General features: G+C 36.0%; 1 protein-coding gene across 6 annotated transcripts in view; it reads right to left on the reverse strand.

The window, feature by feature from the left end:
- NUP35 (nucleoporin 35) overlaps nt 1-23,697 on the reverse strand; it is a 38,772-nt gene that overhangs the window by 12,394 nt on the left and 2,681 nt on the right. For 2 of the 6 annotated variants that reach the window (XM_073881574.1, XM_073881590.1), the window contains exons 2-5: nt 22,590-22,676; nt 19,014-19,184; nt 15,875-16,002; nt 13,656-13,722 (exon numbers count right to left, since the gene is read on the reverse strand). In XM_073881574.1, the coding sequence (XP_073737675.1) occupies nt 13,656-13,722; nt 15,875-16,002; nt 19,014-19,173 (355 nt within the window). In that variant the 5' untranslated portion in view covers nt 19,174-19,184; nt 22,590-22,676. The other 4 variants (XM_025849002.2, XM_025848974.2, XM_025848994.2 and 1 more) reach the window with 2 other exon arrangements.

Here is a 23,697-nt window from a genome sequence, read left to right on the forward strand (position 1 = left end):
AAATGAGTATGTAGTTAGTTCACATGGAGTTCTATTACTTATTGTCACAACTAGAACAAGTTATTGAACGTCACTTCCTAAATATTACAACAAAAATAAAAACAAAAACAATAACAATATTAATGATAATTGCTAGCAAGTACTGAGCACTTATACTACATTCAAGGTGCACTTACAGGTTCTTTGCATGTATTCATATTTAATACTAAAAGCAATTCTATGAGATAGAACCTATGTTCTGCATTCTATACGCGAGGAACACAAAACACAAACATATAAAACACCTATCCAACATAATTAAAGATTAACTGAAAGAACATGTTTAAGAGGTTCAATAAATGTTGGTTTCCATTTTATGAGGCCAGCATTATTCTGACACAAAAGCCAGATTAAGATCAGATGATCATCAATAGATGCAGAAAAAGTATTGACAAAAATACATCCTCTTATGATAAAAATGCTCAACACTTGGGTATAGGAGGATCCTACCTCAACATAAAGGCCATATATGTCAAGCCCACATTTGACATCATACTCAATGGTGAAAGGTGAAAAGTTTTTCCTCTAAAATCAAGAACAAGGGTGCCCACTTACCACTCCTTTTGACATATTAGTGGAAGTCCTGGCCAGAGCAACCAAGCAAGAAAAAAATAAAAAATAAAAAGCATCGAAATTGGAAAGAAAGCTACAAAACTGTTTTTGCACATAAAATGATTCTCATACATGGAAAATCTTAAAGACTCCATTAAAAAACTTTTAGAACTAATTAATGGAATCCGTAAAGTTGCGAGATACAAAATCACACAGAAATCAGTTGCATTTCTACACCCTAACAACAAAAAAAGAAATAAACAAGACAATCCCCTTTAAAATACCATCAAGAACAATAAAATACATAGGAATAAAATCAACAAAAGAGATGAAGGATTTGTATCCTGAAAACCACAAGACTTTGATGAAAGAAACTGAAGACACAAACAAATGGAAAGATATCCCATGTTCATGGATAGGAAGCATTAATTAATACTGTTAAAGTCCATACTTTTCAAAGCCATCTACAAAATCATCAACAAGATGAAAAGGCAACATATGGAATGGAAGAAAATATTTTCAAACCATATATCTGGTAGGGGTTACTCCAAAATATACATAAGGAACTCATACAACTCAACGGCAAAAAACCAAATAATTTGTTTAAAAAAAAAAATCAGCAGAGGAACTGAATAACATTTTTCCAAAGACACACATATAGCCAACAGGTACCAAAAATGGTTCTCGAAATCACTAATCATCAGGGAAATGTAAATCAAAACCACACTGAGGTTTCACCTCACACCTTTTAGAAAGGCTATCATCAGAAAGACAGACACTAAGTGTTGTCACGAATTTGAAGAAAAGGAAATCCTTGTACACTGTTGGTGGGAACATAAATTGGTACAGCCACTATGAAAAACTGTATGGAGGTTCCTCAAAAATTACAAATAGCACTACTATATGATCCAGCAATCCCACTTATGGGTACATATCCAGAGAAAATGGAAACAGGATCTCAAAATGATATCTACATTCCCATGTTCCTTGAAGCATTACTCACAATAGCCAAGATACAGAAACAATCAAAGTGTCCCTCAGTGGATGAATGGATAAAGAAGGGGTGATACATATAAGTCATGGCTGTTTTTCAGCCACAAGAAGGGGGAAATCCTGCCATTTGCAAAACAAGGATAGACCCTGAGGGCATGATGTGCATGCTGTTAAGTGAAAGAAGTCAGACAAAGAAAAGACAAATACTGTATGATCTCACTTTTATGTGGAATGTAAAAAGCCCAACTCAGAGTAAGAGAGTAGTGGTTACTATGGCACGGGGGCTGCAGAATATGGGGAGATGTTAGTCAAAGGGTACAAATTTATTCATAATATGAGTAAGTTCTTGGGAGGTAAAGAACACCATGGTGATTATTGTTAATAATATTGTATTATATAATTGAAAGCTTACACCACAGTCATTCTGTAATATATGTATGTCAAATGAACACACCGTATTCCTTAAACTTAAACAATGTTTTATGTCAACCATATCTGGAACTTGTAATAAATGTTCCCCTAAGTTATTATATCCCTAAGAATTAACCGTTAGTCCAACAATCAAATGGAACAGTGGTAGATAAGAACTCACAAAAGTTAACTGTTTTAACAATATAGAACTTCAATATAAATGATGTACTTGGTACAATTATTCTTTTATACTGAAGGCACAAATATATTGAGTCAAGTCTAAAAGACTTCCACAAATGATGTCCAACTCTTGCCTCCAGATGGTACCAAACCAAAACTATACCCTCAACAGGATCAAAAGTTAAAGGTACCAATTAAGTAAAAACTATTAATGCAACCATGTGATTCTAACTAAAAAGAAAAAAAATGTGGTCACCTAAAGATTTGAAAATTCTTAACTCTTTGTATGCTATACAACTTGAATCCATATACTTCATTTGGACTCAAATTTAGAAACCCACAATTAATCTAATTTAACCTAGTAACACAGGCTTTCTTTCAGAAAAAAAATATGTTTCAGATCACCTCAGATCTATAGGCATTATTAAAACATCTATTTAATTCAGAACACTATCTTAGACACTACTAGAAAACAAGGAAAGATGCTCAAGACTGACTGCTTATGTTCAGTCATCAAGTAACCAGGTTAACAAAAAACAGCTTAGCAGCCAGAAAGCTTGAAAAATGAATATTCAAATATTTTTTATAAAAGCAATCAAACAAATGAAGATATGCAATCATTATTAACTCTAAAGAAAATGAAAAGGTATACAAGAAGGAAATGGAATCTCAGTATATTACATGGATCAGTCTTACAGATTTATCTTCTAAAACCAAATTCATGAAGAGACAATACAATTTGTTGGAAAAAAAAGTCAAACCGCATACATGATTTAATACATTTAACAATTATTATTTTTCCTTATTATCACAAATGCATTTAATAAGTACAACACATTTTTAAAATGAAGACGATTTAAAATGGAACACGCTACTTGACAATTGTCTGCTTATCAACTAACTTATCAACTATCCCTTCAGGAAATAAGCAAAAGCACACAAAAGATACTCTTAAATAAATTTAGTTCTTACTACAAAGACATGCTTTTAACATACAAAAGACAGTAAAAGGCATTTTAGTATAAAATCTGAAGCCAATTCCAATTTTTTATGTTGTGTATTACCATTAAAAAGGTTCAATTTAGTAATGCTACATCATGTAATAACCCTCAAGCAAGAAATTAAATGAAGGCTCAAAATGAGACAACCATTATGACCTTTAAAAATAAAACAAATCAAAATTAAGTCTCAAACAAATAAGCAATCTAATTTTTGCCCTGTCAACTGCTCTGAAAAACGTAATTACTTATACGTAATCTAAAACTATTTACATAAGTTTAGCATAATTGCCCCCCATCTTGTTAATGTTTAATTGCTCCACTGATTTTACTTCCTTTCAATCAGACTTCTGGTACACACATATGCTAAGCTTTCTAAGATGAAAATAAAGTATACCTATCAAACCACATCAAATTGGACTGTAATGTGTCTCCCTTGGTAAATCACTATTCAAACACTCTTCATAAGATCAAATTAGAGGGCAAAAGACCTTATTACCCTTTACGAAATGTCTTCCATTAAGGAACAGATTCAATTATTTCAAAATAGGCCACTAACATCAATGAAAACAAGAGATAAAAAGAGTGGTAAATTTTAAACAGATACATGGCATATGAAACTTGGGAAAAAGAGATTTCTGGCAGTGTTGTTGCCTTTTTACCATGAAACAAAGTAGCACAATGTGTACTAAAGAATTTGGCCTCAGACCAAAAAGAGGTCTGGCCTTTGTTGAGGTTTCTGGAGGTAACCTCTAAATCCTAGTTATTTTCCCAGAGACAGGAGTGTTTTTGTTATTCACACACATGCCTCAAGGGCACTTGATAGTTTATGCCCAGGCTGGGAGCAGATCACACCATAAACACCAACCATGTGATTCTGGTGGGGGTTTGAGCCATATGCCATCATCCCACCTGTAGGCAGAGGAGGGGACTGGAGACTGATCTTAGCCATTTGATCAATGACTCAATCAATCACGTTTCTGTAACGAAACTCCAATAAAAACTCTGGACATGAAGGCTTCAGTAATCTTGCCTAGCTGGCAATATTGCATGTATAAGCACCACACTAACAATGCTGGGAGAGTAACACGTCATGGAAGCTTCATGTTTGGAACTCGCCTAAATTTTGCCCTATGCGTTTCTTTGGCTCTAATTTATACTGTTTTGCCATAATAAAACTGTAACCTTAAACACAGCACTTTCAGTGGGTTCTGAGTCTTTCTGATGAATTATCAAACCTTAAGAGTAGGTTTGAGAAATCCCTGCATTTGTAGCCAATTGGTCTGAATGGAGAGCAGCCTTGGGGACCTCCAAATTTGCAAGTGGCATCTGAAGTAAGGGCAATCTTGGGGGGGAATGTTTCCTCAGATTTTTCAGATAACAAACTCATTGTACCCAAGAGTATATTGAACAATGGATAGAACAATGCCCAATCAAAAACATGGCAAACTGAACACTTGTATTCATCTCTAAGCCCGGTCAGACACCCAATGACAGTGTTCTAGAAAGTCTCAGGTTTTGAGAACACAGGAACTGTGGAAGGTGTGAAAGAGGATGCTGGCTGAAATCAAGGAAAACTTGTTTAAAGTGTATATAAAAAGGAATGATATGGCAGGGCCTTCCTTATCTTAGGCAGCCAGAGGACTATCCTTCAGCCACTCCACCTCAAGAGACCAAGAATTCAGTATCTGAGGAAGAACCTTACTGACTCAGGACCCACTGAGTCCAATCACTGTAGAGAACTATATGGAAACTGACTAAGTGAAAGTCTGCATATTGAAAAGGAGACTTCTCCCTTTTCTATATTCAGAATACCCGCTTAGACTAAAGATTGAATGTAAAGAACTCTTCTTTGGGAAATTAAATTCAAAGGAAAAAAAGACCTACATATGCTGAAATCAGAGATTTTCCCAACAAAAATCTAGCTGGACTGTTCATTCCTCTTACAGTAAAGCCCACTAAGAGACAAAACAGCCACCAATTTCCACTCTCCAGCCAATGTTGATCCACATACATGCACAGTTTCCAAGTACCTTTTTAGTGTCTCATTCAATTAAATACACTCCCACCAAGAAAGAATGAATACTGGAAAAAAAAAAGAGAGAGAGAGAGAGAAATAAGAACTAGAAGGAAAAAGGTAATATGAGCAGGAATAAAATAAAAACCAACATTAATCTCACTGGTAAGATATTTTACCCATAAAACAAGAAAAGGATACTATATTTTTAAGTATATTTAGAGAACTACAACAAAAATGTTTTTGGAAATTTAAAATGGCAAAATAAAAAATTATTACAAGAGTTGGAAACTGAGGTTAAAGACATGTCCTAGAAAGTAGAATACATATATAAAACACAATGTAAGGGAGAAAAAGTAGAAAATTAGAAATCTCTGCAGAGCTCACAAACAAAAGGAATTCCAGAAAAAGGAAACAAAAAACCTAAGAGCAATTACCAAACAAATTCAGGGAAATTTCCCAGAACTGTAGGTAAGTGTCTTGATTTAAAGGATCTATCCATTAATTCCCCAGGAAAACAAATGAAAAAGTCCCACACCAAGGCACAGCTGTGAAATTGAGAACACAAACCATAGAGAGATCTTAAATTTTTGGAAACCAGGCCACATACAAAGCCTAAGAAATCATCACCACACATGACTTCCATGAAACACTAAAAGCTTGAAGACAATGGAATGATGCCTCCAAAATTCTGAACTAAAATACTATACAAACTAGCAATCCAGTGTGAGGACAGAAAAAAAGCATTTCAGATATGAGGTCTTAAATTTCATTTCTCTCACAAGCTTTCTTAGAAAGCTACTCAAATATGTTCCTCACCAAAATGAGGAAATAAACTAAAAAAGAAGCATATCATCTAGGGAAAATAGTTCAACTCTAGAAATTTGCTAAGGCAAGTCCTAAGATGATAGCTGTATACCATGCTGAAACAGGAAACAGCCAAAAGAGAGGTTGAGAGAGAGAAGTTCTCAGTTTAAAGCAAAACAAAAAAGTATTTGAAACTATCTTTGAGCATTTTTAAAAAGACAGATACGTATCTTAGCAACATTTGCTTAAAATAAAGGGAGCAGATGGCACAGAGAAAAGCAAACAGGAAAAAAACAATTATTAACTTAAAGAGACATAAAAATTTTAGAGAAAGGCTAAATTATACTATTTGGTTCAGCATAAAAAAGTGTTTATATAGTTGTAAACACTGACAAATGAATAAAGTCTGATGTAATTATATTCAGTAATGGAGGGGAGAGAAGATAGATTATCTCCAATTACCTTAAGATAAATATACCAATATTGAAAACTGAAAATCATTTAGCAACATAATCATATATGGTTGACTGAGTAATGGACCTCCAACATGACTAAATCCTAATACCTGGAACCTGTGAATATTTACCTTATATGACAAAAGGGACTCTGCAGATATAATTATCTTGAAATGGGAAGATTATCCACGATTATTCAGGTGAGCCCCCAATATATCCGCTAGTGCCCTTACAAAAGGGAAAGGAAGGGAGATTTTAACTATAGAGAGGTGATGTGATGATGGAAACAGAGACTGGAAATAAAAAGCACCACACTTGAAAATAAAAGGCACCACAAACCGTAGAATACAGGTAACTGCTAGAAGCTGGGAGGAAGGGAAAAAAAAAAAAAGAAAATGGATTCTCCCCAGAACCTCCAGAAGAAACTGGTCCTACAACACTTTGATGTTAGCCCAGTGATTCTGGACTTCTGACTTCTAGAACTGAAAGAGAATAAATCAAGTTATTTTAAGCCATTAAATTTGTGGTAATTTGTTACAGCAGCAATAGGAAACTAATACAGCATCTCATTTAGATAAATGGAGGTAAATTCCAAAAGGAATAGCTCTAAGATCTGGACTGGTTAGTTCTGGAGGAATAAAGTTAAAGAATGCTGCATTTCATTATAAGTATTTAAGTGCTGTTTGATTTTTAAAAACTATCTGCTTTTATTATTTTGACTAAAATATAAAATATTATCTGTACCACAATTAGATGCCACCGAATGGTACTACGGTTAGTCTGGCATGAGATTAAATAAATTTTGAAGACTAATTTTTAAAAAGTCAATATGGTCGACCGAAAATGGTTTCCCAAATATGCCCACATCCTAATATCCAGAAACCATGAGTACATTACATGGTAAAAAGAAACAGGGATGTAGATGGAATTAAGACTGCTAATCAGCTGATCTTAAATGAGAAGATTATCCTGGATTAACCTAGTAGGTCCACATAATCACAAGGTTCCTTAAATGGGGAAGGAAAAGAGTGATATAAAAAAGGTCCAACTGGCTAGTACAGGCTTCAAAGATGGTAGGAAACCACAACCCAAGGAATATGGACAACTCTAGAAGCTGGAAAAGAGAGAGAGAGAGAGAAAATTCACCTTTAGAACCTCCAGAAAATAATATAGAGAAGTAAAAGAACCTACCAATGCCTTGATTTCAGCACACTGAGACACATTTTAGACTTCTGACCTCCAGAATTTTTATATAATAAATCTGAGTTGTTTTAAGCCATAAATCTGTGGTAATTTGTTTCAGTAGTATCCGAAACTAATGCAATCTAGAATAAGATTACAGTTTATTCTAATTATATATATGTGTGTGTATATATATATTTTTTAAGATTTTTATTTTATTTTATTTTATTTATTCGACAGAGAGAGATAACAGCAGGGAGAGCAGCAGAGGGAGAAGCAGGCTCCCCACTGAGGAGGGAGCCCTACTTGGGGCTCCATCCCAGGACCCTGGGATCATGACCTGAGCCAAAGGTAGACGCTTAACCGACTGCGCCACCCAGGCGCCCCTAATTATATTTTTTAAACACTATGCCATGCCAAGTTGCACACAAATACTCCAATACTCTTTTTGGTATTGGGATGTCACTGCCTCAAAACATTATATACACATATATTGGTTTCCTGTGTCTCCTATAACAAATTACCACACACTGGGTGGCTAAAACAAAAGAAATTTATTCTCTCACAGTTCTGGAGGCCAAAAGTCCAAGATAGATCAAATTTTCAGCAGTGTCAAATGTATGCCAAAGGCACGAAGAGAAAACCCATTGCTTCCTCTCTTAGCTTCTGGTTACTACTGCTGGCATGTTTTGTTGTTCAATGGCTTGTAGTGACAACACTCTAATCTTTGCCTCAGTCTTCACATCACTTTACCCTCTGTATGTCTCTCAGGTCTGTGTCAAATCTCTCTCCTGTTCAGGACACTAGTAATTGGATTTAGGGACTACCTAGGTAATTACCAGGATTACCTTCTCCCCACTCTTCTCTCTCCGTAACTCCCTAGCTTTCCTTGGGAGCTCCTCCTCTCAAGATCTTAAACCATTTGTTTTAACCACAAAGGTTCTAGGGATCAGGACATGGACATATCATTTCATAGCCACCATTTAACTCACTACAATTTACATCCACCAATTCATTCAGTCAACAAATATTTACTGAGGTCCCTTTATAACCAGCTCTGTGATGGGTAAATAATGAAAAAATAGAAGGAATCTCTGTCCTGAAGGAGTTCATAATCCAGTAATGGCGAAAGATAGGAGCTGAGCAGAAAGAGCTGTACAGGAGCTGTACAGCTGCACATACAAGGAACCACTAACCCAGATCAGAAAAAGAAGTGTCAGGAAAAGGTCCCTCACAGATAAATTAGTCCTTTTCCTTCCCTTCTAAGAACATTATCAGAACTCTGAGCTCCTAGCATCAACAAAAGCAGTCAGAAGGTGCTATAGTCTGAATATCACACTTTATTAACAATATGCTAAAATAATGACTCTAATTCAGTAGATAAAATTGGTATACCATCTGAGAAGACAACTGATAGATACAGGAAAGAGCTTCTCAAAAAAAAAATTTTTTTTAAGGAAAATTTAAAAGAGTATAAAAAGCAGAGGAATATTTAAATAGTAGCAGAAGAAAACTGAGGGGTATGGAAGGGGAAACAGGGCAAACATATTCAGGGCAATAATAGGCCATGGTTGAAAAAAGTTTCTGAAAGTCTCTAATCTAGAGTTCCCACTTTGTAATATGACCAAGGTTTCCCTGCACCAGAAATAAGATTTTTAAAAAGATTTTAACATCAGGGCGCCTGGGTGGCTCAGTCGTTAAGCGTCTGCCTTCGGCTCATGTCATGATCCCAGGGTCCTGGGATCAAGTCCCGCATCAGGCTCCCTGCTCAGTGGGGAGCCTGCTTCTCCCTCTCCCACTCCCCCTGTTTGTGTTCCTGCTCTCGCTATCTCTCTCTCTGTCAAATAAATAAATAAAATCTTAAAAAAAAAAAAAGATTTTAACATCAGCTACAAAATTAAAACAAATAAACTCCTTACTGGACAAAGACCTAAGCATAAAATAAGTCATATCATTAAATCCTATGACATCCCTTTATAAAAGCTGCCCATCGTAGAAAGTTAAAATTGACAAATTATACAAGAAATCTTCATTTAGTTATAGGAGCTTAAAAAAAAAAAATAGCTCTAAAAAGTCTGTTTTCCCTTCAATTTTCTCAACTCCTTTTCCCAATTCTTGCTTATTACTGACCATGTATGATAGATCCTCACGCCTATCATCTTTTCAAAAATATTCTTTTTCACTTATGCCCCATTAAGACTTCCAGTAGTCAATTTATGATACATTTATTTTCCTACCACGGTTCTTGTATTTTCACATATAATTTCTAAAAATACAAGAACCTCATAGAAGTTACACTATTAGAAAAAATAAGATAACAAAAGGAATTAACTTTAATCATGTGCTCTTCCACTTGACAACAATAAGAATATTATAATGCATGCTCTTCAAACAACTAAGAGATCCTTTAGAGCATAAAATACATTACTTAACATTACGTGTTTTTGCATTTTCAATGTCCCTGGGATCATTTATTGACTCAATTAAATAACTGAATAGTCACTACTGTAGCAACTAGTCAAGTAACAGCACTGTCATCCACCTATTTGTATGATCAGATTAAGACTATTAAAACCTGGACTAATTCCCCCAGAACATTCCACCTCACGTATGTAACTGAAACTGAAGTAACAAACCTAGACTTTCACTATAATATAGGTGGCAGACAGAAATCTAAAGATATCCCCTCAAAGTTTCTGTCCCCTGGTTTGACTGGTAATTCAAACACTAATCTAGGTATTACTAAGAAGGGACTTCGCATGGGGCGCCTGGGTGGCTCAGTTGGTTAAGCCACTGCCTTCGGCTCGGGTCACGAAGTCCCGGGATCGAGTCCCGCATCGGGCTCCCTGCTCGGCGGGGAGTCTGCTTCTCCCTCTGACCCTCTCCCCTCTCATGTGCTCGCTCTCTCTCATTCTTTCTCTCAAATAAATAAATAAAAATCTTTAAAAAAAAAAAAAAAAAGAAGGGACTTCGCGGATAGAATGAAGGTTATTAAATAGTTAGATCTCAAAATAAGGAATTACCCTGGATTATTCCAGTGGGCCCAGTGTAATCAAATGAGCCCTTAATAGCAGCAGATGACAGAAAAGTTAGAGAAACAACAGAAGAGGGAGGTCAGAGAGACTGAAAGTATAAAAAAGATCTTGATCTGCCACAGCTGTCTTTGAAGATGGAAAGGGAGCCACAGGCCGAAGATTAAGGGCAGCCTCTAGAAGCTGAGAAACACCTCCAGGCAACAGCAAGCAAAAAAACAGAGACCTCAGTCATACTTTCACATGGAAGTAAATTCAGCCAACAACCTGAATGAGCTTGGAAGTGGATTCATCCCCAGAACCTCGAGAACACAGCCCTCCAAACACCTAAACTCTAAAGCAAAGAAACAATCTCTGCCCAGACATCTCATCTATAGGAACTGTAAGATAATAAATTTGTATTGTTTTAAAATCTTAAAAAGAGGGGGGAGGGGAGCGCCTGGCTGACTCAATTGGTAGAGCATGAGACTCTTGATGTCACAGTTTTAAGTCTGAGCCCCACATTGAGTGTAGAGATCACTTAAAAATAAAATCTTAAAAAAATAGTAAGTTTGTATTGTTTTAAGCTACTAAATTTGTGATAATTTGTTAAAGCAGCAAATTAAAACTAACACAGATTCTGATACAAGGGGGTGCTGCTACAACAAATGCCTAAAAACATGGAAGTGGCTTTGGAACCAGGCGGTGGGTGGATCCTGGAAGAAATCTGAGGTACGTAACAGAAAAAGGCTAAATTGCTTTGATCAAACTGGTAGTAGAAATCTACCTACAAGTGACTCTAAGGACACTGCCACCAATGAAGATTCAGACTGCTACAAAAAACCTGGACCTAGAAGATAAAAAGATCTAACCTGTCTTTGGATATTGCTTTTGTTATCCATTCTGATGATCTCTGCCTTTTGCTGGAGTGTTCAGTACATTTGGCTTTATAACAATTGTAGATTTGGTTCATTTTAAATCTACTGTCTTGCTATTGTTTCTTCTGTTCCATCTTTGTTGTTCCTTTTTTCTCTTTTCCCACCTTGCTTTGTCCCTCATTTGGATTAATACAGTAGCAGCCTCTTACCTGGTCTCCTCGCTTCTACCCTCCCCTCACCCCAAAGTCTATAATCACCACAGCAGCAGTCTCATCCTATTTGTTTTCCACCTTCTCTGGGTAAAGATCAGTTGATACCATGACATACAAGGCCCTGTACTATGGGTCCCCGCCCATTATATTTCTGACCTCATTTCCTACTATTCTACCCCTCACTCGCTCCATTTCACACTAGTCTCCTTAACACCCTAGACACACTCCCACCTCAGTGCCTCTGTACTTGCTATTTCCTCTTTCTAGATCACTGTCCCTACTTCCCTTCCTTAGTTCAGGTTTCTGAGCAAATAATACTTCTCCTCTACCTTTCTGTAGGAAGCAGAGTAATGGCCCCCAGAGAGGTCCATGTTCTTATCTCTGGAACCTGGGAATAAGCCATGTTACATGGCAAAGAAGAATTAAGGTTGCAGATGGAATTAAGGCTGCTAATTAGCTGACCTTAAAATTAGATTATCCTGGATTATCCAGAAGGGTCCAATGTACTCACAAAGGTATTTAAAAGAAGGGGAGAGGGGAGGAGCGGAGATGTGATTACAGAAGAACGACTAGAAAAATGCAAAGTTTTGCTTTGAAGAAGAGGAAGGGGATCACAAGCAAAGAAATATGGGTAGCCTCTAGAAGATGGAAAAGGAAAAAAAACAGATTGTCCCCCAGAGCCTCTATAAACTAAACACAGCCTTACCTATGCCTTGATTTCAGCCCATTGAGACCCATTTCAGATTTCTCACCTCTAGAACTGTTGTTTAAGCCACCTTTAAGTTTGTAGTAATTTGTTATGGCAGCAACAGAAAATTAATATACTACCTTTTTTAAATCTATAAGCCCTGACATCCCCTACTTTCCCCCTTTGCTGCTTAATTTTTCTCCATAAAATGCATTACCTTCTAACAAACTTTACAGTTTAATTATTTTATCTATAAATGTAAATTCTGTAAATAAATGCAAGCTCCACAGAGGCAAGGTTTATATATTTTGTTCAGTTTCCCAGGTCCCACGAATATATGTATTCATATATTTGCTGAGTGAACATTTGACAGATTATATGAATATGTAAGAAGATTATGCTAATGATGATGCTGATGGTGATAAAAATACCACTAATCTTCAAGAAAAATTGCATATAATCAGTGGTTGTTTGCAGTTAATGACATTTAGATTTATAGGTATGCATTTCAAAACACCTTTATTTCTCAGTCTCTGTATTCCTTTTCTTCCCAATTGCAACACCTTTTTTTTAAATTACAGTTTTTAGTAATTCAGAAGACATTATTCAGTATGTATTTTTGGGGGGCACCTGGGTGGCCGACTCTTGATTTCGGCTCACGTCATGATCTCAGGGTCATGGGATTGAGCTCCACAACAGGCTCCATGCATGGAGTCTGCTTGAGATTCTCTCTCCCCCCTCCCTCTGTCCCTCCCCCCACACTTGCGTGCACGCTCTCTAAATAAATAAAAATCTTTAAAAAAAAAAAAAAAAAAAAAACTGTGTGGGCGCCTGGGTGGCTCAGTTGGTTAGACGACTGCCTTCAGCTCAGGTCATGATCCTGGAGTCCTGGGATCAAGTCCCGCATTGGGGTCCCTGCTCAGCAGGGAATCTGTTTCTCCCTCTAACCCTCCCCCTCTCATGCTCTCTCTCTCTCTCAAATAAATAAATAAATCTTAAAAAAAAAGTGTGTTTTTTTTAAACTCTTAATATTTTGAGAATATCACATACTACCTATAAATTCAGAAAAAAAAACCCAATAAGCAAAGTATTTCCTCTCTGAATGAAGTTACTAACATTTGAGAAAGTCTCCAAGTTTGAAATATAAAAGAAAAAATTTTGGCAATGATCAACAAAGTCTTATATTATCTCAAAGAGGAGAGAAGAATCTTTGATGTTAAAGTGTTATTTACCTGTTCCAGGAGTAGGAGTAGTTGTCATAACTCCAACAAGAGGACTCTGCATTACTGAAATGTTTGGCTACATGAAAATAGAATAAAGTGTTAAAGTAAAAGCACAAAGTTCTAACCATAACCATAACACAGTAAGTGTTGAAAGGTCTTATTTAACAGACAACTGCATGTCTACCAAGTACTATAGTTGCCGCTAATTAGTTCACAATCTAAGAGTACTCCAACTTTTTTCCTTTTTAAGTTGAGCAGTATTAATCTAAAATATGCTAGATCCTTTAGCATATTCTTTGTTTAAAATAAGTTACATCAGATAAAGGCACTATTTTTAGTAGAAAGTAACTTTGCTATTTGTTTTTAGTTCCTAAGGTATAGTATTTGAAATAACAGAGAGCATGGTGATTCTTCATTTCACCAAGCTCACACAGAAAAATACAAAGATGGCAGAATCCCATTTTTAAACAGACATTTACAAACCATAAAATAATACAGATTCAAATCAGTCTATATAATAAAGACAGCATATCTCTGTCTCTACTAGTAGGAAGTTACAAAGCAGGAAAATTATCAATACTAATTCCTTTAAATGTGAGAAAATTAAAGATTAAACAGTTAAAAGTCCTATAAACAAAGACAACAATATCTAATCAAGAGTAAGAATAGACTCTCCAGAAGTAAATATACAAATATAGATTCTTTTGTAACAAACTCTGATTAAGGAAATCTAAAATCTGGCTATTATCTAGCAACCAGAACCAAATGTTGAAATAATGTTAAGAGAGATACAAAATACTTTATTGTTCAATTCTTAATGCCAGTTTCTTTCATAATTAGAAAGAGGCTGAGCAAAGCCTCAGGGGCAAAACTAATTGGGGCTTTAATAATAATATTCTTACCAACCTTTAAGTCAAAAACATTGTCTACAAATTATGACACAAGGCTTTTAAACATGTTGAACATAGCAATAACTGTAAACAACCTTTGCTTTCACTGATCATCACAGAAGTAATGAAACCTAGCATGAATTTTTAAGCCAGTGGTTCTCATACCAAACTAAACATCAGATTTACTTGCCAACCTTTAGAAAACTATCCCAGGCCAGAATATTCTCATTTAGTTAGAATACCACTGTCCAAATATAACACAAGCAATATAAGTAATTTTAAATTTTATAGCAGACACATTAAGAAAGTAAAAACAAGTACAGTTTATTTAATCTAGTACATCCAAATTATCACTTTCAATATGTAATTAATATAAAAAAGTGAGATAGTTCATTCTTTCTAAGTCTTCAAAATCTGGTGTGTATTTTACACTTAAGTATATCTCAATTAAGTACAGGACTGACCACATTTCAAGTGTCAACAGCCACACTTGGCCAGTGGCTACTGTGTTGGGACAGTAGAGCAGTTATAAAAGTGTTGGAAAGAGAAGGTATGTGTTTAACACAATGAATTAATTTTGCTTTGCTTAACAAGTAGGCCTAGTATGCTAGGCGTATCAAGCCTATAAATAGTCAAAATTTACTGAAAGATGCTTCCTACCATTCTTAAACTTTCCAATAACTATGCTATATTTGGTTTAGGGAAAGACAAAACATTTCTCCAAACCAAACAGCAGAAATGTCTTTATTCAAATAACTTATCAGTTTAACTGACACACTGTTTTAAGTCCTGCTAAGTACAATAGTGACAGAACACTTGTGACTATACAGGCTACTAAACTTCATACTTAAAAGAAAAATCCATACTACCTTTCCACTAACAAACAAGAGTTAACCACAGTAGTGTTAGCACAGCATGGCTGTTACAAACACTGGCTCTAGATTGAAGACTGCCTTTAAAGCCTGGCTCCACTAGACTAGTTGACAAATTACTTAAGCTTTCTGTGTCCTAGTTTCCTCAATGATAAAATGAAGCTCATAATAGCTACTTTGCAAATTCACCCTGAGGAAGGATCAACTGAAATAATAAGATCAGAACCTGTAAAACCACAGAATTACTGATCTGAGAAAATAATCTGGTGTTCTATTACATTTTTAAGTACATTTCATGATAAACACAATTTAAGTAGATTCTATGATAAATGTCCTTAGTGCTTATTCTGTGCGACACAGTTACACTAAAGCAGACCTCAGAAAAACACTTTAAATTACTGATCCTCACTGTGCATCCACATAAAAACATGAAATCATTGTGGATCATAAACAGTATGTATGTCACCTGTCTTCTTGAAGTTAAAGGTGTTGATCCAAGTCCTGGGCTAGAAATATCATCGTAGATACTTCTAACTGGTGGAGCTCCACTTTTATCTTTATGAGCTGGTACAACTGGTTGTGGTGGTGACCCACCTACAATGTACAAAAAATACACTCAGGTGAGAAAAAATCTTCCACCTTTCTGGTAAGATTCTTTTTCATTTATATTTTTAAAATACTGACTTAAACTCTTGTTTCATAGGGCTTTTCAGACTTCAATACACTGAAGAATCACCTGGGAATCCTGTTAAAATTCAGATTCTGATTCAGAACATGTGACGTGCAGACTGAGATTATGAATTTCTAACAAGCTCCCAGTTACGCAAATAAAAGGTTTCAGAATAAGAAAACAGAAATTTTAGTTTTTAGTAAATACATGTAGCTTTTGCTTTCTCTACAAAATCCTTAACATTTCAATACAAAACTTAATGCTATTCCTCACTTGAAAGTAGGTAAATGGTTCCAGCTTGTATATACCTGAATAAATATAATCCCTTAATGTGGAATTTGACTGTCAAAATTAAATAGATCCCATTCATGTTTCTCACAATAGAAGTATATTTAAGTACATAATAAATATATAGGAAAAGGATCAACTTTTGGGGACATAAAGATGTCTTTACAAGTCAGAGAATCAGCAATGCCAAACAGTGAAACAATCCAGACTCTGTTATGACTTAATGTCTAAGCTTAAATAGTACAGAATAAGCTATTTAGAGCATAGGCTATAAAACAAGACTGACCTACGCTTTAACCTCCTCCTCTGTCACTTATTAACAAATAGGCTTAAGCAAGTTCTTTATTACATTAAGCCTCAGTTTCCTATTTTGAAAATCAGGTAGATACTACCACTTATCCTTTAAGATTGACAAAAGAATGAAAGTAACATATAAAATGCTTAGCATACTGCCTGGCTCATAAGTACTCAATATATAGTAGCTACAATAAAAATACATTTAAAATATACATTTAACCCTTGAAAAACACAAGTGTGAACGGTACAGGTCCACCTATACATAGATTTTTTTTTTTACAGTATAGTACGGCGAATGTTTCTCTTCCTTATGGTTTTTTTTAAAAGGTTTATTTATTTATTTTAGAGATAGAAAGGGAGAAAGTGTGCAAGTGGGGGGAGGGGCAGAAGGAGAGGGAGAGAAAATCCTCAAGCAGACTCCCCGCTGAGTGCAGCGCCCAACAAAAGGCTCAATTCCAGAACCATGAGATCATGACCTGAGCAGAAATCAAGATTCGGATGGCCAACCTACTGAGCAATGCAGGCACCCCATCTTCCTTATGATTTTCTTAATAACCTTTTCTTCTCCTTAGCTTACTTTACCATATGGATAATTTATAATACATGTAACATACAAAATATGTGTTAATCGACTATTTGTTATTGGTAAGGCTTCCAGTCAATAGTAGGCTATTAGTAGTTAAGTTTTCAGGGAGTCAAAATTATATGAGTATTTTCAAGTGTCCAGGGGTTCAGTTCTCCTAACCCCTGCATTGTTCGAGGATCAACTGCATAAAAAACAAAATCCTATCCAAATAGGATTAAGTCAATTACTTCAAATACAATTTATATTATCCCTGATCAATCTTAAAATAATAATAAACCACTTTAAAATAAATAATACCTTAAGGACAATCAAAGTAAGAAGTTTTCCATTTAAACATCCATTAAAAGGATATTAGCTCACATTTGGAATTCAACCTTTTTTTTTTTTAAAGATTTTATTTATTTGACAGAGACACAGTGAGAGAGGGAACACAAGCAGGGCAAGTGGGAGAGGGAGAAACAGGCTTCCCGCCAAGCAGGGAGCCCGATGCGGAGCTTGATCCCAGGACCCTAGAATCATGACCTGAGCTGAAGGCAGATGCTTAACGACTAAGCCACCCAGGCGCCCCGAATTCAACCATTTTTGTAGCTAATTCTCACTACTCATAGTCAAAACTTCAGTTACCTTTTAAATTCTTTCTTTGCTAATGGAGTCATGTAAGATATATGCTTCATTTAGGTACTGATATTTTATGCTGATAACTGTGAATCCTGTGTAAAAAAAACAAAAAACCCCATAGTTTGTAGAGTAAATCCTTTAACTAAACAAGGTGAGAATCTTAATCACTATGACTAGAAGTAGAATTCATATCTACAAATTTCAAATTACACTTCCTATTGTCACAAATGGCAATGTCTCATTCTTTTTAATGGCTGAGTAATATTCCACTGTGTACGTATACATCTTCTTTATCCATTCATCTATCAAGGTCCTAGAGGGTACTGTGCTAAGTGAAATAAGTCAGACAGAGAAAGACATTTCACATATACATGGAATCTAAAAAAACAACCAAACAAACAAAACAAACCAGACTCTTGAATACAGAGAACTGGTGGTTGCCAGAGGGGAGGAGAGTGAGAGGATGGGTAAAATAAAGGGGATTAAGAGAAACAAGGTTCCAGTTATAAAATAAGCAAGCCACAGAGATGAAAAGTACAGCATAGGGAATATAGTCAGTAATATTGTAATAACGTTGTATGGTGACAGATGGTGACTACAATTATGGTGAGCAATAATATAAAATTTTCAAGTCAATATGTTGTACACTGAAACTAATATAGCATTGTATGTTGATTATACTTCAATTAAAAAGACAAATTACAGTTATTTTGACTAAATATCTATTACCATATTTAAGATAAATTATTTAAATGAACTAAAATTATTCAGTTGAAGTTAAACGACCATATTTCTTCCCCAGCCCTCCACACTTTAACATCTTTGATATGGATAATTTACAAAAAATGGTATCTTGGCATTCTTTCATATTTAGTGCTTTTCTTCCTTAGTGGTACTTTAAATAATAGTGAGTTTTACAATCAAGGGCATCTTAAATTGGATGAGATGTAATACACACAGTTTTAATGAGTGGTTCCTGAAATTAACAGTAGCTTATACTACTTATACCTCTATTCCAAGAATCTAAAAATTAAAGAGGCATTGCTAATAAATGTGTTGATAAGGGTGAATGTTTTATCATTACTTTTTAAAATTCTAATACATGTATTAATAGTACTATGAAATTATTTTAAACAATTTACCTACCCGCAAGTAAAGGTGATCTCATTTCCATTATTCCTACTGAAGGGCCACTGATTGATCGAGGTTGTGGAGTTACTGGAGCTGGCAAATCCCCCATTAAAAATCCAGGTAAGAACTGGGCATTAACCCCTGGCTTTGGAGATGTTGGTGAACCTAGCATCATTGGTTCAGATCCTAAATGAAGCAAAAAATAAAACAAAGGACCTCAAAGTTACAATATCTAACAAAAAGATGCAAGAATCTAGCATAAATAATTTTGAGAATTTAACGAAAACTTAACACAGAAGCATAGTTGAATTTATTATTTTAAAAACCATCTATAAAAATGTAGAAGTGTTTTTACTAACAATATTAATCTGCCAGTTGTTCTTGTTTACATTATTTCGCAGGTTTAAGAATCAACATTTATTTTTAAATGGAAAAATTCTGGATTATCTTAAAAAAATTCTTACTACACACAGAATAACTTCTGGGTCAGCTTCTACTATGCAACAACCAAAAACAAGGGCAAGGCGCACCAGTTACTTACAGAAAGTCTTAGCAAATCAAACACAATGGGTTTAGCTTTTTTTTCTTTCCCACAAACAAAAACTGTAAATCATTTGTGTAATAAAAGTAAAATAATGCACACATTAGAACACATATAAAATAATAGTAATGACTAGCATCCCAACTAAGAAACACTGATAAATTTGGAAAGTTTATTTTTTGGATCATTCTTTAAAATAATTTTAAAGTTAGGAATAATCAACAAAAGTCTCCCCAACATAAAACCAATTTAAAGAGAGCTGATATTTCACAATCATCAATTCAAAATTAATTTTCACAATTTACAGGGTAGGTATTATTATTCCCACTATGAAGATAAGGAGTCTATAACCTACTCTAATTTCAGAGCAAAATAGCACGGTAAGGAAAACATGGGCGCTGGAGTCAGAGACCTGGGTTCAAGTCTCTCAGCAAAAAGGGTTACATAAACAGTCACAGAGCTTTGCTTAGAATTATAGCATATATAGCACTTGACCCAGTACCTAATATACAGTAAGTACTCAGCAAACATTAGTTATTATTCTAAGGTTATCTTAGAATAGCAAAAACTAAGTGACTAAAAGGTAAATGCAGAGTTTGCAATTTCTGCTTATGAAAACTTAAGTTTTCAACTATGTGACAAGCCTGAATGTGATTCATGGCACTCAGAAAGGTCAAACATTTAATGTATTATTTATAATGGTTAACTATTCCTTGACTTTTAAGCAGCCTCAAAAATGTGTTTCTTGCTATCCAAATGCAGAATTATTTATCCTTCCTCATTACAGCAGACCTAGATATTAACAATGCCAATCCAAGTGTATAAAAAAGGAAAAAGGCAAAGTCATTTAGGAAAAAATAAAGCAAATACTGAAATAAGTTGTGAAGAACTGTAACTACACTGTGATTATTTTAAAGTGCTATGTTACTATGTTACCATTACATATTTCCAAAGAACATACACACCAGAGTCTAAACTATGGCATATTCTGAACAGATCTTTAGAAACCTAAAGTAGTAAATACAAAGTTTTAGGTACCATCTACTACCTCATTCTCCCATCCCCCAAAAGAAAAAAACATATGGCAATTGTAAGAAGAAGAATTAAGTCAAGAAAAGTTCTGATATATACTGTGATACACTAGAAAGCACCAGAGTGAGGGCACAAAGGGGTCTTAACTCACCTGTTACTAACCACTCCTCAGTCTAAATTTCACTTGGAGAGTTATCACAATGGATCCTGCAAGTCTTAAATTCCATTTCATGGTTTGTACACATAAAATGATAAGTCCTAGGTCTTACTCAGCTAGCACTGTTTGCTCAAGTAACCCTTAATTTTAATATAACATTAGGTGCTGGGAAAATTATTTATTCTTCACCTGCAATACCTGCAATATGTGGATTTGAACAATTAATATCAGCAAATGTCGGCTTTCTAACCAGGCAATGAACAGGGACAAGTTTATTCACATTTGCAGCTCTAAGAAATACTGTGCACTCCCAAAATGTTTTGTTGAATAGAAAACTTTGGAACTGGAAATGAATGGTCTCCTGCTCTCTAAAATAACACAAAACATAAATACCTAGACCAACATCTATCTGTACATAAGTTTAAAGGCAGCAGAGTATCTGCACTGACATTATGCATTTAGTTTTTTATGACTAATACTAAAACAATTCAAGTTACTCTAGTCTCAAACATTTTGCACAAAGCACAGCAAGCACTAAACACCTTTCAAATCTAAAAAAACCCAAAAAACTCATTCTACAAACACATATCGCGCTTGCTCTTTTCCAAGCTCGGAATGTTGTAGCTTAATTTTCAAATGCGTCTTTTCTGCTCTAAAAATTTTGACGGTTCTCACAAGTGCCAAAAGTCAGGGAAAAAAAAAGGAAATCGACCTCCTGTTCACTTTTTTTTTTTCCAACATTTTCTGCAAGGTTCTCCGTTAAACAATGGAAATTTTTTTAAAAATTCATTACGTGACTGATTAGTAGAAAAGACCTCCTCCAAAGTCACTTCCCCAAGATAAAGGCGGGAAAATGGTACGAACTGCTGGCCTCCTATTAACTCCAATATCTCCACAGCTATCATCAACGGGTTAAATATCACACGATTCAAGTTTCTATTAATAACAGATTCCTTTTACAAGGCCCAGGAGAGGGAAAGAATCAAATAGGAACTAAAAGCCTTGGTGACCAAAGAACCGTAAACTGTAACCACATTCCAGGGCACCGCCCACCCACGTGTACGCGGGTCAGTTCCTTCCCACCAAAGCCTCCCCGAATCTGGGAACCCAGCATTGCGTCCCCAGCCCCGGGAGGTCTCAGGTATGGGCAGGTCGAGCGCAGCCCGCGTGTGGGGGGAACAAAACGGCGTCGTAACCACTCGACAATCAAATCCACATTCTACCCAGAGCCCGCAGCTTCCCGGAGCCGCCTTGCTGGCTGCAGGGCGGCGACGCCCTGAGCAAGGGGACAACTAGAAACTTGGGGGTGAACCAGGGACTTGTCCCCGCGACCGAAACTAGCAAAGAGCCTGATGACTACTGGCTTTCAACCTTGCTTGCTCCCAGGCCTACGGCGTGGATCGCAGCGCCAGAGAGAAAAAGCAGTTTTTCACTCACCCAACGTGGGCGCCTGGGGTTCCACAGCAAAGGCTGCCATCGCAGCACCAACTACACTTTGCCCCGGACCTTCCCGATTTTCAAAAATGGCGGAAACTCTCCCCACGGGTAAGGGCGCGCTGCCTCATGAGGTTGCGTAACTTCCGGACTTGCGCTGTACGTGTATTGTGGGCGCTGCAGCCGTCATTTTGGAAACGGGCGAAGGTCTTTGCGTAGACTGCGTTTCCAACAAGCGTTTAGCGGGGAATGTGAAGAACCACAGTGGAAACGATGGTTCATGGGGACGCTGTGCGCCTCCTGAATTGTTGGTGCTTGAGTTTCATGGAAGCACAAGTTCTTTTACTCACGGTTTTATAATTACCGTTGAGTTTACCCAGTACCCTGTCATCTTTCAGCTTTTCTAAGGGACACCTGGAAAAATTACCTTAATGAAGCAGTTGGTGCCGTTTTCCAATATTGATTTCGGGCTTAGAGTGTGAGTCCCATTCTCAAAGTGTATTTCCTACCGTCTCTGTGCCATTTAAAAAAACACGTTATTATAGAGGCACAATTTAACATTCAGCATAATACATATGCCGTTTTATTACATAGAAAAGATTTTAAATAAGGTATGCTAGTAATGAACACACGTGAACCCAACACACTGGAGAATCCTGTGTGCTCTTTCCATCCTCCCCCCCACTTTGCTGCTTTTCTTTAGAGGGTCTTCAAATATATGTTACACACACTCACATTCTATATCTCTTTGTGCAAAAATAATGTTTAGTTTTGCTCACTAACTTTATGAAAATGATATGCTGCATGTATATATTTTGAGATGCTCTCTGCTCCATAACAAATTCATTATCCTCTAAATATCCACCCATCCTCCCTCCCTCTTTCCTCTGGGATTTCCTGAAATCCCAAATCCAGCAAGAATGTTGTAATTGAGTGAGGCAATAACAATTCCAGCATTATTAATATCTGGCAAGTTCCCAGAAACCAAACTTAAAACCAATTTATTTTTTTTAACAGGTGTAGGGGTTGAATTGGTCCCTCAAAAAGGTATGTTTAAGGTCTAACCTCCAGTACGTATATATGTGACCTTTTTTGGAAATAAGGTCTTTGTAGATGTAACCAAGTTCAGATGAGGTCATACTACATTAGGACAAATTTGGCGGCTAAACCAACAAAAATTTATCTTTTATAGTTCTGAGGCCAGAAATTTGAAATGAGTCTTATGGGGCCAATATCAAGGTGTCAGCAAGACTGGTTTCTTCTAGAGGATTCAGGGGAAAATCTATTTCCTTGGGCTCATAGCTCCTTCTATCCCCCTTCAAAGCCAGTGGTATAACATCTTCTATCTTCCTGACACTGCTTCTCTCTGCTTCTGGCATCACATGCACTTCTTCTGTCGTAAACTCTTCCTGTCCCTTCCTCTGATAAGGACATTTGTGATTATATTTAGGGCCCACTGAGATAATCCAGGATAATCTTCTCACATCAATATCCAGTTGTACTAAGTCAATAGTCATATCTGCAAAGCACCTTTT

The sequence above is a fragment of the Callorhinus ursinus genome, unplaced genomic scaffold, assembly GCF_003265705.2.
Source record: "Callorhinus ursinus isolate GAN/ISIS: 27379988/994484 unplaced genomic scaffold, GSC_fseal_2.0 scaffold2, whole genome shotgun sequence".
Taxonomy (NCBI): domain Eukaryota; kingdom Metazoa; phylum Chordata; class Mammalia; order Carnivora; family Otariidae; genus Callorhinus; species Callorhinus ursinus.